Source organism: Magnolia sinica, chromosome 14, assembly GCF_029962835.1.
Source record: "Magnolia sinica isolate HGM2019 chromosome 14, MsV1, whole genome shotgun sequence".
Classification (NCBI taxonomy): domain Eukaryota; kingdom Viridiplantae; phylum Streptophyta; class Magnoliopsida; order Magnoliales; family Magnoliaceae; genus Magnolia; species Magnolia sinica.
This window is the reverse complement of record NC_080586.1, coordinates 17,769,436-17,786,680: the sequence shown is the minus strand read 5'-3', so window position 1 is coordinate 17,786,680 and position 17,245 is coordinate 17,769,436. Positions and strand designations below refer to the sequence as shown.

Sequence of the window (17,245 nt, the reverse complement as noted above, 5' to 3'; positions counted from 1 at the left end):
CCGTCCTTTTTTCTATATTTAGAATGGTTTATAAAAGTTTCAAATTTGGAACAGCTTAAAACCATTCCTAAATCAAAGATAGAACCGTTCTAAATTCACAATTTTGGTGTAGTGACAAAATTATCTGTATACCAAGAGTCATACTAGGAGGCCCTTATCTCTCTTTTAAGATTTTACAAACACCTATATGCAACTATTGGAAAGAAACCTCATTTTTCATGACATACTTGCTTTAGTCTTTTTCTTCCCTCGTCAATATAACAAATCCATGATACACAAACTCAATTACAACAAGTTACCTGTCAACAAGTTCACAAAACCATGATCCCTATATCTTGGAATGCTAGCATAGAAATCTCGTTGTAGAACATCAATCCAAGCTGCAAATATGGACTCTTTTAACTGAGCCCACTTGAGGATTTACCAATTTTTCCAAAAGGAATCATAAGGTCCATGCCCAACTATATAAGTTTGATGGATCTAACTGTGACAGCACCCCAAACTCACATAGATTTTAAAGTTGCTACCCTCAAACCTTAGACACTTCTTTAGTTGAACGTTGACTATTACATAGTTTTATGCTACTAATTAGAACATTAAGATTATCCTATTGAAATTTTTTATACTACTCTTTCCGGAATGAGACTGAACAGACCAGTCCAAATCATGGATAGACGATGTGGATTCCTCACAAACATCATAGTGGGCCCCACCTAACATCCTAACTTCCTCCAAAGGTCTCTCATAATCCATGCTCGACTTTAAATCTCAAACCGTTCTCTCGCCCCAAACCCTCAACTCTTGTTCTCCCTCTTGTTGCGCTTCAAAACCCCGAAGCCCCAAACCCTCTTCTCTCTCTCTGTTGGCGTTTTCCAGGTATTTTCTTTACACGAGCTTTGATTTGTTTTCATTTTCTCTCGAAATTGAGGGATTTTTCTTCACTATCTTCGATTTTCAGTTGATGAATTTTCTCTCATTTTCAGCCGGGTATAGGAGATCATTACTCTCAAAGAAAAGATATTCAAAGTTCCAAATTCATCAGCAAAATCAAATAGTTTACCCCGCTCATATTTCGGTTTGTCCCACTGCTTTTCTTATTTGCCCCGCTCATTTTTCATGCTTGCCCCGCTCATTTTCATGTTTCCCCCCCTGATTTTCTAGTTTGCATCGCTCATTTTTATGTTTCCCCCGCTGATTTTCTAATTTCCTCCGCTCATTTTCATATTTCCTACGCTTTTTTTTCTAAAAGGAGGGCGATGCCCCTAAAACTTTTGATAAATGAACAGACGATGTATAAGGAACATTTTCAGGTGGGCTCCACAAAAAACATCGGGCCTCACCTATCATATCTGCTATTTATAGAAAGAGAAACGAGAAAAAATGTGCCAAGCTGCCCCTCAATGGGCATAAACACTATCAGGAAGACACCACCTCACTCACCAACAACATGGAGGCAAATCTGACTCCTCCACTCTTCGACCTTCTTAAAATCTCACGGGCCAAAGCGACCACTCTCCCTACATACAATATTGCACTTATACAAACCAACCAGCTGCCACACCTTCCCATCTAGCCCTCCCAACTTCTGACCATAGACCATAGTCTGTTGCTATGATCTCATATCCAAGACCCTAAACCAACCTTAGCGACAACACCTCCAAGGGAAGGCCCACCACAACAAGACATAGGCAGCATCCACTAGAAGAAGTAGAGAAGATAGACTGAAGCAGAGAATCATGAAATTGAGCAGGGGAAACTAGAAAATCAGCAAGGCAAACTAGAAAAATCAGCGGGGCAAACTAGAAAATCAGCGGGGCAAACTAGGAAATCAGCAGAGGAAACATGAAAATCACATTGAATGTATGTAGTATATCCACGCTGTCCATCCGTTTTTCTATCTAATTTTAGCGGTTTAGCCCCAAATTAAAGCATATCAAAAGATCAAGTGGATCACACCACGGGAAACAATGGGCATAATGATTTCCACCGTTGAAACCATAATGGGCCCAACAGTGATGTTTGTTTGTTATCAAACCTATTCATAAGATCATACAGACATGGATTAATAGAAAAACAATTATAAGCTTGATCCAAAACTTTTGTAGCCCCTACGAAATGATCAACAATAGAAGTTCAATTCAAAATTTCATTTGGTGTGGTCCATTTGAACATTGGATAAGTTTAGATTTATCGGCTCAAGCCATGAAAATATCTGTTAAGTTCGCCCCGCTGATTGTCTAGTTTGCCCCATTGAATTTCATGCTTGCCCTGCTCAATTTCATGTTTGCCCCACTGATTTCCTAGTTTGCCTCGCTGATTTTGTAGTTTGCCTCGCTGATTTTCTAGTTTGCCCCGCTGATTTTCTAATTTGCCCCGCTGATTTTCATGTTTGCCTTACTGATTTTCTAGTTTGCCCCGCTGATTTTTTAGTTTGCCCCGCTGATTTTCTAATTTGCCTCGCTAATTTTCTAGTTTGCCCTGCTGATTTTATAGTTTCCTCCGCTCAATTTCATGTTTGCCCCTCTGAATTTCTAGTTTACCCCCATCAATTTCATGTACGACTGAAAGTTGGGCGGGTTCAACCCAACCGACCTGTGACCGACCCGACATTGGGTTAGGCTTGGGCAGGATATATCAGGTCCGATCTCAAGCTTGGGCTATACAAACACCAACCCGATAAAACTTAGGTTGGGTTTGGGTTGAGGTCTCAGGTTACCTGACCCAACCCGAACCCAATCAATATATTAGTTACTTATAAATTATAATTGAGTGTGGATTGTATGTGTAGAAGGTACACTAGTGATGTCGGGTCTCATTTGTCCATGTCATTTCCAAGGACTTAAGCTAACAAGATATGTCGGATTTCTCTCTCCCAAATAGACATATATACACTCAACCAACCTAATCGACCCGTCGAGCCCTCTTGGGTTGGGCTTGGGTTGAGAATTCTCAACCCAAGATTGGGTTGGGTTAGGTCAAGGTTTAGGTATAGGAACCTTAGGTTGGGTTAGGGTTGAGCACCAACCCGAACCAACCGGCCCGACTTTCAGCCCTAATTTCATGTTTGCCCTGCTCAATTTCATATTTTACCTGCTAAATTTCTAGTTTTCCCCACTCAATTTTATGTTTTCTTCGCTCAATTTCATGTTTGCCCCGCTGAATTTCCAGTTTGACCGCAAAGTGATTGAAATTGACCACGAACTGAATGAAATGGATTTTCGACCATCGACCCGATGGAATCTTAGAAAATAACTAGATTGGTTGGCTTAATTAGCTTCTCCTACCCTAAAATCATATGTGGTACGTTAAGTAAATCATTCTAGTTTAGGAGATATGCTTGTTAAATAAATAGACAAAGAAATGAATTGAAAGATAAAAAAATATTTTTATATACTTATGTATACGTATTTACTTAATTATGTATTAGAGAAAATTGTAAGGGAGAAAAAGTTCTCCATGTAAAAAAAAAAAAAGTCGGACTTCCGCGGCACTGCCACCGAACTTGCCGTCAAACCGGCGGTAGTGCCGCGGCCTTCTGTGAATATTTATTTATTTTTTAGCTATGTTATTTTTGTAGGTCCCATCATGAGGTCTGTGTTATATCCAAACCGTTCATCTATTTGGCGAGCTCATATTAAAGCTTGAAACGAAAAATAAGATAGATCTAACTATCAAGTGGACCACACTGTAAAAGGCAGTGGGGAATTGAACGTCTACCATTGAAACCCTTTTAGGGATTACAGAATTTTGGATCATTATGAAATTTGTTTTTCCTCTTCATAAAGACCTTTGTGACCTTATGAATAGATTGGATGGAAAATAAATGTCATGGTGGGCCGTACAAAATTCTTAACGGTGAAAATCAATTTTCCCGCTGCTCTTTGCGGTGCGGTCCAGTTGATCTTTGGATATGATTTTTTTTCTTTTTTGGGATAATGCTCCAAAATGATCTCGAAATATGGATGAACGTTGTACATAGCTGTGGGGCCATGTAACTTTGATCTCTTTTGAGCCGTTCGTACAACTCTCGGTTGGAGGAGCGTCAGCGCTCGTCTTCGAAAGGAAGGTGGGGGTATTTTCGTCCTGAAATTCCGACTCCGTACGAGGAGGTCCAAGTGCGTATTGTAAGTTTGTATTGCTTCCAAAAAACCACTGGATAAAAGGTAGGGTCCACAGTCGTAAATTTCTCTTCAAATTTTCAACGGCTTGTAAAAGTCCTCAGCAAGAAAAAGGAAGAGAAACTCCGATACTCTTCGCAGGCAACATGCATGCATGATACACACGCATTTAGAAATTACTGAGGATTGTATAAACACCATACTCTAACTCAAATTAAAGTATCCAAATCTTGTGTACCAGTTTAGTGCTATCATTTACCAAAAAAAAAAAAAAAAAAGTAATCTCATTTGATCACCTGACCATTAGATTGGTGGACAGATATTGGACGCTTAAAAATGAAAAATATCCCATCTTATTTCGAGAAATAAGTGTTCGTGGGTTAATGGCCAGGATTCTTCAACCAATGTGATTTTTGGCTGTAACTTAGCCGACCTTAGCTTTCACAATCTATAACTTCCAAGTGTATGAGTATAAAATGCGGTGGTTAGTGAGAGTACCAAATAACTCTCCAAATAAAATTTTGAACATGTGACCTCACCCTTGACACCCGCAGCCAGCAGGCGGGACAAAAAAACGCTGTTTGCCCATGAGTCAACATGTATTTAAGCTAAACACCAGTGTCTCACATGTACTGATATATCACGTGGATAATATCTAGGCCATTCATCAGACAACCCCCATTGCAAATGTTTCTTTTAAAAAATAAAAATAAAAATCACATTCAATTATCAAGTGGTCCACACATGTATGAGACAAGAGTTCATAACATTCAGTTCATATGTCCATTTGGCATGATGAGTGGAACCCATATTCATCAAGAAGGATCCTGAGATATGAAGGTCTCAGATGTTCCACATGTATGTTACATCGACATTAGTGGGATCATGGAGGCATATAGGGATGTACGGCTGCAAATAGCACTTAGGCCAGGCATTTGTTTAATCACCGTGGGAAAAGTGTCGGTGTTCGTTACAAAAGAGCTGACGTCCAAGTGCAGCCAAAACGTGCAACATATAATGCATTGCCGGCACAATGAGCTCATAAGGTAGATTCGGTGTGGTCCACCTAAGACCCGTATTTGCCTCAGTTTTAGGTCATGCCTTAAAATAAGTGGGCAAAACTGATATACAACACATACATCACGATTAGTCCCACAGTGAGGGCTACTGCCACCTAGTTGGATCCATCTGCACCTGATGGCAGATCATTAATCGCGGTGAGTCTTCACAACTGTGGTTTAGGCAGGGTCCGTAGGGAGGGCAAAATTGTCATAATACTTTTAAAATTTTTAAGTAGGAAATGACCGGAGAAAACAACATTGATGCTCTTGGTAGATTACAGTGGACGGTACTCAATCATTTAGAAATTACTTGAATATTGTATACATAGCATATTATAATTCGAATTAAATTATCCAAATTATGTATATTAGATTAATCATATTATGAACTTAAATTACTCTTATTTGATTTTCTAACTATCAGATTAATGGATAATTATTAGACCAATGAAAATGAAAAATATTATACCTTATTTCAGGACACATGTCCATAAACCAGAGGTTAACACATGACACGTGTACCATTTTCAAGTGAGTGAGTATAAAGTGTAGTCGATTGAGTACCAAATATGTCTCAAAAAGAAATTTCAAACCATCTGATCTGACATCCACATTCGGTCGTTGAAATCATAAATTGAGATGGGCAGGAATTAGGACAGAAAAATGTTATTTGCCCACGAGTACACACGTGTTAAACTAAATATAAGTGTCCCACAATATAAGAGGCTTGCTAACCCTGCGCACACTCCACACGTGCCAACATGGGACACCTAGAGATGATGTTATCTCTTCGTCAACTAAGACATTTGCTCTCATGTACAACCATTCATTAGGTGGTCCCAACCCAATTATTTATGGAGAATTGATCACCTTTGGGCAAATGCCGATTGGCTAGTGACCCTACCATTGGTTAGTGGTCGGTGCTATGTGAATCCCACCATAATGTATGTGTTTCATCTATGTTGTCCATCCATTTTTTCAATTCATTTTATAGTATGAGCTCAAAAATGAGATAAATCTAAATATCAGGTGGACCATATCATAAGATACGGTGTTGATTGAACGCCCACCATTGAAAATTTCTTGGGAACCACAAAAGTTTTGGATCAAGGTGATATTTGAATTTTCCCTTCCTCGGGATCTTTATGACCTAAATAATAGGTTGGATGTCAAATAAACATTACAGTGGAGTCCAAGAGGTTTTTAATAGTGGACGTTCAATTACTACTGTTTCCTAGTCCACTTGAGATTTAGATTTACCTCATTTGTGGGATCAAGCTGTAAAATGATATGGAAAAATAGAAAGATGATGTTGATAAAACACATATATTGATGCAGTTTTCCGGCAGACCCTCCACAGGAAACCTTCTTGGACCTGCACAGGCAAAGGTGAAAGACAAAGGAGGCCCTGACTTGTATAGGGGGACTCTCCGATGCCTAAGTCAGGCTTGAGGTCTTTGAAGTAGGGTAGGGTCTTCAGAAGAGAGACCAGTCGAGTATTAGGGTTTTTGTGAATGTACCTCGAATGGTGGGAGATGCTCACACATTTATAGGAGAGAGAGTAGTCCTCGCTATGGGAATCATTTCCTAATATCTTAGAGATCTGATCTGATATGATCCAGGATCTTCCCGAGATTGTAAGTTTGTAACACCCCGCACTTCTGATACGCGGGTGTTACCATTTAAACCTGTAATGATAGAATCTCCAGAAATTCGACTAACGGAGAGCTTAAACTCGAACAAATGCAGGACAGGACTCCCAATCATCATTGAAGCAGTCTATCCGAGGCCTTAGGAGCTGAAATGAACCCTACATCAGTCAGGAGGGTAAAGCTTATCTGAACACTTCAAGTTAAAGCTATTATAAATCACCTGATCGAAAAGTATTGGTACGACGCACTTATAGTCGACACTTGAGGATTAGTTAGTGGCCAACCGAACCCTCATCGTGACCTAAACCCCCAACTAACCGTTGAAACCCGATTTCAAGTCAATCCAGCCCTTGGATCAGGGTGCATTGACCAACGAAGGATTGGGATGTGTGATATGGCCCACTTGGGCCTCGCCTCCGCCCCAAACTGGGCGGGGCCCCCTAGATGGGATTCCCTAGGCGGATGGACGGAGTGGATTTATCACGAACATCACTGTGGACCTCATACACGGTGCGAGTGCACCCAGTGAGCACGTGCACAACGTGCACTAGACAAAGATAGTCGATCTAACGACCATTGACCGAGCCAAAACACACACAAAAAAAAAATCAGATTCTTCCCGCCAACGTGCGGTTTGAATCTGATGACCTTCGACCTCCAAAGTGGCCCACCCTGGGCACTTTCCGAACGATCCAAACCGTTCATTTAGATCGTGGGACCTATCTAATCATAACCGTATAGGCTTTTAAGCCCATGCAAAGGAATGAAGATTTTGGGGTAGAACCATTCAAAGACACACACGCGGCTAGGATTTGAGGCATGGGACAGATCTGTAGCTACATGGGTGGTCCACGATTGGCCTGATCATGCCATCCCAGCCATCCAATGTCCAAGCAGAGTCACACTCTCCTATTTCCAGAAACGGCCAAGCAAGGGCCCGCATAAGAAAAGCAAAAGGAGGAGTTTCCTTTCTGGGAAATGGATTGCTGGCACATCTCCGGCCATCCCCTGGGCCACGTGGGGAAATCCTAGCCCTCCCATGAGAGATAGTACGAGATGGTGAAGAGAAACATCTCATCTCGTGAGATGAACTGAAACTGGCGTTTGAGGCCTGAAAAGTGGGCCCTACATTGATCAAAGGTCTCATCCAGTCTGCTCAAACGAACCGGATCATGTCAGAATGCTTGAGGTAGTGATCTGCCATTAATGGTCAGGTCATCTTCCCCGTTAACCCATCCAAACTTGATCGCGAGATGGGCCCCACCAGACCTAAAAATTTACTTTTTTGGTGGGTCAGGGCATCAACAATCCATCCCCAGATATGGATGGGCCCCATGCATGGCCATTTTTCGATCACAGTCGTTGGTAGGGGAAATCTTTTCTAACCGTCGACGGTCTCTCTCCCTTGCCTATAAATAGGGCATTGTTGCCCTCAAAATTCGCACCAGAGGAAGAAAAGAGAAAAGAGAGAGGGAAAGGGGAGAGAGAGAGAGAGAGAGAGAGAGAGAGAGTGCGAGTCTGAGCTACCTAGCTCAACTTGGCCCATCTCTAGCTTGACTCGGTCAAGTAGAGTTGCTATCTCACGGAGTCCGAGACCAGAAGCCCATCAGGTAAGCCCCTGGTCACCTCAGTTAGTTCCTTATAGCCTCAAAATCTTGCTAAAAGGAGTTGATTTTCTGCTGGCATCCATCACTGTAGTTGTGGGTGTGTTGAGTCGACCCAACCTGCATCAGAGCAAGCTAGGTAATAGCTTACCTCTGTTGCAAAAAAAAAAAAATATTGATTTTAATAAAATATATTTCAATAATATATAATATATAATAAAGTTGTTTTGAAAAAATACTTTTCTGTGGGTTTTTAGGAATAGTCCCACATGGAAAAGGGAAGAGAAAAATCTGTGGTTTATATGAAGGATGTGGAGTATTATAATATTTACCTACCTAGTCCGTGGACTATGGACCTTGCGTGTTCTAATGCGTAGCACTGGAACACCCGCCCGCGCGCTCGTGCTTGGGCAAGGGCACTCGGGCTCGGTCTCGGTCTTGGTCTCGGACTCGGTCTCAGGCTCAGGCTCGGGCTCGGGCTCGGTGCGAGGGCATGGGCATGTGAGGCAGTGTGGCTATAGAGTCGCTAGTGGCGCACTTTGCACTTCGCACTCCTTTGCGACCTTAAGCGAGACGTGTGCGAGTCGCGGTGCGACTAAGTGGCTACAGCGGGTGGCTGGTTAGCAGAGAGACTAAAAGACTGGGAGAGAAATCTCTCAGTATAAATAGAGGGACTGAAAAGAGCTGTTACAGTAGAAACTGTAACAGCTGAGCCATTAGTGCAAGGTCCACCTGTAACTACTGCATGGCTAGCCCAACAACTAGAAAACGGCTAGCTGTTATCTCACAACAGTCAGCATGCAGCAGCTTAATGGCCCATGCACAATAGTCAGAAAACGACCATAAAATGGCTAGTTTTTCAACAGCCAGAAATGGCTTAATGGAATTTAAGTCTCTTGACCGTAACCCCCTAGCTACTATAGCCGATAAAAGGAGGACCTGGATGGGTTTTCAAACCATCTTAACTCACTCCAGCAAATCCATACGAACTGAGACAACTAGCCCCTCTCCACTCATATATTCTAGTGTTTCCAGTAACGTAGTAAGGCTTAAACCTTAGCTTGAAGAACAGACCAGCAGTGTGGTCTAGGACGGTTCAACTGAACCAGTGGCTGAAGATTTGAACTGATTTGTGCAGAAGTCAAAACTATTTTTTCTCTTCTTTTCTTCTTCTTTTGAAATTTTTTCTTTTATACTGTAATACTGCCAGAAAGTGTGTAATTGAGTTCCATTTGGTGGGCCTTCGTATTTGTTGAACGCAGACCCACACCAGGCTCGTCGTATCCTAGAAGTTGTTTGCCTGTAACCTATCAACATACTCAATTCACTTGAGTAGGGGCAAATAACGCTTTAAGGACAGCGTTTCAGACGTGCTTCAGCCTGTCCTGATTTCTGATTATTTTGCAATTTTCGGTTTCCACATTATACAGAAATACATTAATTTGTATAATTTCTAACAATCTTAAAGTGTTATTTTTCTGATGGAAGCCGACAGTGTTTCATCTATCAAATTGATGAATCAGGACTTGATACGTCTTGATCGGTTCGATGGAACCAATTTTACAAGATGGCAAGACAAGCTAAAATTTCTCCTGACGGCGCTGGAGATCTATTACATATTATATCCAAATTTGCAAATACTATCTAAAGCATCTGACAAAGACACACCTGAACAAGTAGCTGCCGGCACCAAAAGAGCCGAAGACAAACTCTTGTATCAAGGACACATTCTGAACACTCTCTCCGACCGCCTATACGATCTGTACCAACAAACGTCATCAGCAAAGGAGATCTGGGTCGCTCTGGAATTCAAATAAAAGACTGAAGAAGAAGGTACCAACAAGTTTCTCATCGCCAGGTATTTTGACTTCAGCATGGTAGATAATAAACCGTTACTGCCCCAAATCCAAGAACTGCAGCTAATAGTAAACAAAATCAAAGCGATAAAAATCGATCTTCCTGAATTATTCCAAGACGGGGCTATAATCGCCAAATTGCCACTGATGTGGAAAGACTATAGAAAGAAGTTGCTGTATAAAATCGAGGACTACACACTGGAACAAATCCAGAAACACCTCAGGATTGAGGAAGAATCCCGTAACTACGATAGAAAGAATGCTAACGGGAATACCTCGTCCAAGGTACATGTTGTAGAAAACACTAATAACAAACATCCCGAGAAGGACGATTCCCTGAAACCTAATAAAGAGAAATTTAAGAAGAACACCCAAAAGAAGAACGAAAAGTTCAAGGGCCCATGTCATGTCTGTGAAAAAACAGGGCACTATGTTCGAGTATGCCGCTATCGCAAATCTAAAAAAGAGGCAAGTGCAGTAGAAGAAGGCGATATCGTGGCTATGATCACTAAGGTGAATACCATCTAAGGCAAAGTTCTAAGTTGGTGGTATGATACTGCCGCTACAGTACATGTGTGCTACGAGAAGTCAGCCTTCAAAACCTATGAGGAATTGACCGATGGTCAAGAAGTCCAAATGGGTAATGAAGTCCGATTGAAGGTCGTTGGCAAAGGAACTGTCGAACTAATATTCACCTCTTGAAAGAAAGTGATTCTAACTAATGTACTACACGTCCCAGACATGAGGCGAAACTTAGTTTCTGGGGATCTTCTGGGAAAATCAGGCATACGGGTGGTGTATGAGCCAGGTAAACTGATTCTGTCCAAAAATGAGAATTTTGTCGGAAAGGGATATGCTTTTAACGGAATGGTTAAGTTTTCTCTAAATGAAAGTAGCACTTCTGCGTATATGGTTGAATCTGTTGGACTGTAGCATGATAGGCTAGCCCATATAGGGTATAGTACCTTGAAGTTCATGGCTAAGAATGGTTTAATCTCATACATAGATAATGAAACCGGAAAATGTGAAGTGTGCATAAGATCCAAAATGACGAAGAAACATTTTCCAAGTGTTGAAAGATCGTCTCAAGTATTGGATCTTGTGTATAGTGATATCTGTGAGTTAAACGGCATTCTTACTCGTGGAGGTAAATAGTACTTCATAACCTTTATAGATGATTGCTCTAGGTATGTATATGTGTACCTATTAAAAAGCAAAGATGACGCATTAAACATGTTTAAAATATATAAAGCAGAAGTAGAGAATCAACTAAATAAGAAGATAAAAATTCTCCGTAGCGATAAAGGAGGAGAATACTTCTCCAATGAATTCGATAACTTCTGTGAAGAACATGGACTGATACATCAATGTACAGCGCCATACACACCTCAACAAAACGGAATAGCTGAAAGAAAAAATAGAACATTAGTAGAAATGGTCAACTCAATGCTGATAAGAGCAAAGTTGCCACTAAGTCTATGGGGAGAGGCACTGCTTGCAACATCCCATATAATAAACAGAATTCCGTCTAAAAAATATAAAATATCTCCATATAAAACATGGAGAGGTAGAAAACCTAACCTAGGATATCTAAAAGTGTGGGGATGTTTTGCATATTGCAGAACCCCTGATCCAAAAAGAACTAAGTTAGGACCAAGAGCTATTAAGTGTGCCTTCGTAGGGTATGCATAAAATAGTAAAGCTTATAAACTTCTAGACATAGAATCTAATACAATAATAGAATCTAGAGATGTTGAGTTCTTTGAGAACTCACTATCCTTGGAATCAAAGAATAATGAAATCCAAACTCCTAATAGAGAATCATATAGCACAGCTCCACAAATAGTGGAAGCTCCTGTTGAACCTCGTAGGAGTCAAAGGACAAAAATAGAGAATAGTCTAGGAAATGACTACATAAACTCACAACGTGTCATTTTCCATCTTGTAGAAGGAGATAGAGAAAATGTTATAAGAAAAATACCTATAGTGAAAACTATAGAAGATGATCCTAAAACATATAAAGAGGCTGTATCCTCTAGAGACTCAGCTTTCTGGAAAGAAGCTATAAATGATGAAATGGAATCCATACTATCAAACCAAACATGGGAACTAGTAAACTTACCTCCAGGTTCTAGACCCATAGGTTGTAAGTGGGTATTTAGGAAGAAATATCACACTGATGGGACTATCCAAACCTTTAAAGCTCGACAAGTAACTAAGGGTTTTAGACAAAAAGAATGGATAAATTACTTTGACACATACTCACCTATAGTTAGGATAACATCCATTAAGATATTATTTGCGCTAGCTTCTATACATCATCTTCACATCCACCAAATGGATGTAAAGACCGCATTCCTGAATGGTGACCTCAATAAGGAAGTATACATGGAACAACCTGAAGGTTTCGTTCTACTAGAAAATGAAAAAAAATATATGTAGATTAGTCAAATCTTTGTATGGATTAAAACAAGCACCAAAACAGTGGCATGAGAAGTTTGATTCCAAAATACTATCTCATAGTTTCATGCATAATGTAACTGACAAATGCATATATTCTAAAGTAGATGGTAGTTACATCGTTATTATTTGTTTGTATGTTGATGACATATTAATAATAAGTAATAAAATGGAAGGTGTGACTGAAACAAAGAGGTTTCTATCTTCCGTATTTAAAATGAAGGATCTTGAACAAGTTGATACCATTCTTGGTATCAAAGTTAAAAAAACATTGTAAGGGTTATGCTTTGTGTCAATCTCATTATATTGAGAAGATACTGAACAAGTTTAACCATCTAAATATAAAGGAAGCAAAAATCTCATTTGATCCAAGTATCAAGCTAAAAGAAAATACTAGAAGAATAATTACACAATTAGAATATACGAGTGCTATAGGGAGTCTTATGTATGCTATGCAATGCACTAGACCTGATATCGCGTATGCTGTGAGTAAATTTAGTAGGTTTACTAGTAATCCCAGTACTGAACACTGTAATGTAATAAGTAGAGTCCTTGGTTACTTAAAAGAAACCAAAGACTTAGGACTATTTTATTCAGAGTTTCCTGCCGTATTGGAAGGATATACCGATGCGAGCTGGATATCGAGTGCAAGGGACAACAAGTCTACTACAGGGTGGGTATTCACCCTAAGAGGTGCAGCTGTATCTTAGGGATCCAAGAAACAAACTTGCATAACGCATTCGACTATGGAGTCTGAATTTATAGCCCTGGCTGCAACAGGCAAAGAGGCTGAGTAGCTAAGGGATCTTCTATTAGAAATTCCTTTCTATGTAAAGCTTATATCGGCTGTATCACTACATTGTAATAGTGAAGCCACATTAGGTAGAGCCTATAGCGGCACTTATAATGGTAAGTCCAGACATATTAGTCTTCAACATGATTATGTCAGACAATTGATTCGAGATGGAATCATTTCTATTTCTTATATGAAATCATGCAATAACCTGGCAGATCTTTTCACTAAACCTCTACCGAGAGAGGTAGTAAAGGCTACATCTAGAGAGATGGGGTTGAAACTCTTCAACCAAAGTTCCACCAGTGATGGTAACCCAACCTAAAGTTAGAAAATCTCTAATTTTGAGTTTAATGGATAAGAACAAGTCACTGATATGTGAAAAGTCTTCAGCACAAAATTATAAAATCTCATCCATAAAAGATATGTGTTGAGCGTTACGATAGAGGATTGAGTCTTAGAACTCTTAATGAAATCCAGTCTATAAGGACAAGTATCTTATAGTAACGGAAACACTAGAAGGATTTCACCTATATGAATGTAGAAATCGTGCCGTCTCTCATGAGAGTTAGGAATTTTCTCTCGGGATCGTTCATGAATTAGGATAAGCACATGGCCATTAATTGTGCTAAGCAAGATTGTGGAACTCTAACAAACACATAGCGAATATGTATGTGATATTTTCAATTCTATTATCTTGGAATAACTGGTTTAAAGCTGCGACTACCAGTCATTTCGATAGAGTTTTGAGATACTTACACTAAGGAAAGATTAAAGTCGAAAGATATTTTTCTTTATGCATATAAGCTGATTATTTTGGCAGTATTGTTTAACTGAGAAAATATTTTATAAAATCAAGTGGGGGATTGTTGCAAAAATATATATATATATATATATATTGATTTTAATAAAATATATTTCAATAATATATAAAATATATTAAAGTTGTTTTGAAAAAATATTTTTCTATGGGTTTTTGGGAATAGTCCCACATGGAAAAGGAAATAGAAAAATTTGTGGTTTATATGAAGGATGTGGAGTATTATAATATTTACCTACCTAGTCCGTGGACTATGGACCTTGCGTGTTCTAGTGCATAGCACACTCGCGCTCGTGCTCGTGCTCGGGCACGGTTTCGGGCTCGGTCTCGGTCTGGACTCGGACTCGGACTCGGTTTCGGTCTCGGGCTCGGGCTCAGTGCGAGGGCATGGGCATGTGAGGCAGTGTGGCTATAAAGGCACTAGTGGTGCACTTTGCACTTTGCACATTCACATCGTGTCGCAAAGGGTCACTCCTTCGCAACCTTGAGTGAACCGGAGCGAGACGTGTGCGAGTCGCGATGCGACTAAGTGGCTACGGCGGGTGGCTGGTTAGCGGAGAGACTAAAGGACTGGGAGAGAAATCTCTCAGTATAAATAGAGGGACTGAAAAGAGTTATTGTAGCAGAAACTGTAACAGCTGAGCCATTAGTGTAAGGTCCAACTGTAACTACTACATGGCTAGCCCAACAGCTAGAAAACGGCTAGCTGTTATCTTACAACAGTCAGCATGCAGAAGTTTAATGGCCCATGTACAACAGTCAAAAAATGACCATAAAACGGCTAGTTTTCCAACAGCCAGAAATGGCTTAATGGAATTTAAGTCTCTGGACCATAACCCCCTAGCCACCATAGCTTATAAAAGGACTTGGATGGGTTTCCAAACCATCTCAACTCACTCCAGCAAACCCATACGAACTGAGACAGCCAGCCCCCTCCACTCATATATTCTAGTGTTTCTAGTAACGAAGCAAGGCTTAAACCTTAGCTTGAAGAACAGACCAGTGGTGTGGTCTAGGACGGTTCAACTGAACCAGTGGCTGAAGATTTGAACTGATTTGTGTAAAAGTCGAAACTATTTTTTCTCTTCTTTTCTTCTTCTTTTGGGATTTTTTCTTTTATACTATAATACTGCCAGAAAGTGTGTAATTGAGTTCCATTTGGTGGGCCTTCGTATTTGCTGAACGCAGACCCACACCAGGCTCGTCGTATCCTAGAAGTTGTTTGCCTGTAACCTATCAGCATACTCAATTCACTTGAGTAGGGGCAAATAACGCTTTAAGGACAGCGTTTCAGACGTGCTTCAGCCTGTCTTAATTTCTGATTATTTTGTAATTTTTGGTTTCCACATTATACAGAAATACATTAATCTGTATAATTTCTAACAACCTCATCTCATTTCTTCCTTCCAACAGCACCTAGTTGTTAGAGTTGTGGTCAGAGCAATCAAGGCCCAGTTCCAGCCTTCACCATGGTTGTGTATACGGGCTAAAAACCAGCCTTTCCGGCTACGTTAGCGGACCAAAAATCAAGCCTTAATAGGCCAAGCAATGGACGAGTTTTGGGCCAAAACAAGGCCTCCAGTCTGGCCACAATCTGGGTCATAGCAGGCCCCTAAATGGGCCGAAAAACAAGCTTTCATTAGGACCATTTTGGGTGTAGAAGTCCTAGCAGATGGGTCCTAATTCTAACTGAAAACGTGCCCTTAGTGGGCCACAAATGGGGAATGGAAACAGGCTCCAATTAGGCCTTTGATCTCAGTCCAAAACCAGAATTACGGCGGGCTGCACCTGAGTTTCGAACTCAGTGGGCCACACCATCCTTAGTTTGTGGGCTAACACCAACCTACGTCCTGGGCTGGAATAAGTCCAACAAAGGAGGCTAAAGGTGCCTCCATCCGGCCTTGACTTGAACTGAAGATAAGCCCCAGCTGGGCCTTAAATCTAGCTAAGAGCAGACCTCAAACGGGCCTTCCATCTAACCTGAAGATGGCCTTCAGTTGGATTGAAGAGGGCTTGAACACGGGCCGATGCAACCCTGATTTGATGCATGGGTTGGACTAAGGAGCTGCCACCGTTCGGGCCATAGACTGGGCCAAGATCTGGGCTGAAAGTAGCTACCAAGACAGGGCTGAAAATAGCCACCCAAACTGGGCTGAGACCAGCCCAAAACTGGGCCGTTATCAGCCCCAGTCTTGGATGGGCCTCAGCCATCGCGCTGGGCCATGAGGTGAGCACCCTGTAAAACAGTGGGCCACACCATGTTCAAAACACAGTGGGCTACACCATGTTCAAAACAGGTGGGCCGCACCATATTCAAAACACAGTGGGCCGCACAGTGAGCCTCACCATAAATGTGTTGTGGGCCTCACCTGGGCCCCAAAGTAGGCCCAGTCAGCCCTTAGTAATATGCTTGGGCCCAAAAGTTGGGCCACGTGTTATGAATAAAGTTTGTACGCCTAGTCACCTTAAGGCAGGCCCAAATAACCTAACTTATGAGCCCTTTTGAATTCCACAAAACCTTCAATATGCTAGTAGATGAAAATATTAGGAACTTTTATCTAACGCAAATTGGTCCTCTAAGAAACCGCTTGCATGATTTAGGCCACAAGGTGTACACGGGGACGCAAACCAAGGACGGTTAGAAAACTCTTCAGGTGATGATTTTCATCCCCTTGAGCTTTCCATTTCTAAACTAGGCTAGGAGTAGTCTTTGCTATAACTACAAATGATGACCCAGAAATGGCAAATCATTCGGGTAGTTATTTGAATACATGCTTTATAAATGATGTTAGCATTCGAGTAGTTTACTTAAGTAGATCGACTAAGAATATTTGAATTGTTTACTTAGACAAATGCCTTAAGAATTGGTTTGAAAACTTGC

General features: G+C 40.8%; 1 protein-coding gene across 1 annotated transcript in view; it reads right to left on the bottom strand.

Annotated features, from left to right (window-relative positions):
• LOC131224904 (ferritin-like catalase Nec2) overlaps positions 1-16,575 on the bottom strand; it is a 50,786-nt gene extending 34,211 nt beyond the window's left edge. Inside the window, exons 1-2 of the mRNA XM_058220347.1 lie at positions 16,345-16,575; positions 300-411 (exon numbers count right to left, since the gene is read on the bottom strand). Coding sequence (XP_058076330.1) covers positions 300-411; positions 16,345-16,575 — 343 coding nt within the window. The remainder of the gene's footprint in view (positions 1-299; positions 412-16,344) is intronic.
• Positions 16,576-17,245: the final 670 nt, after the last annotated feature.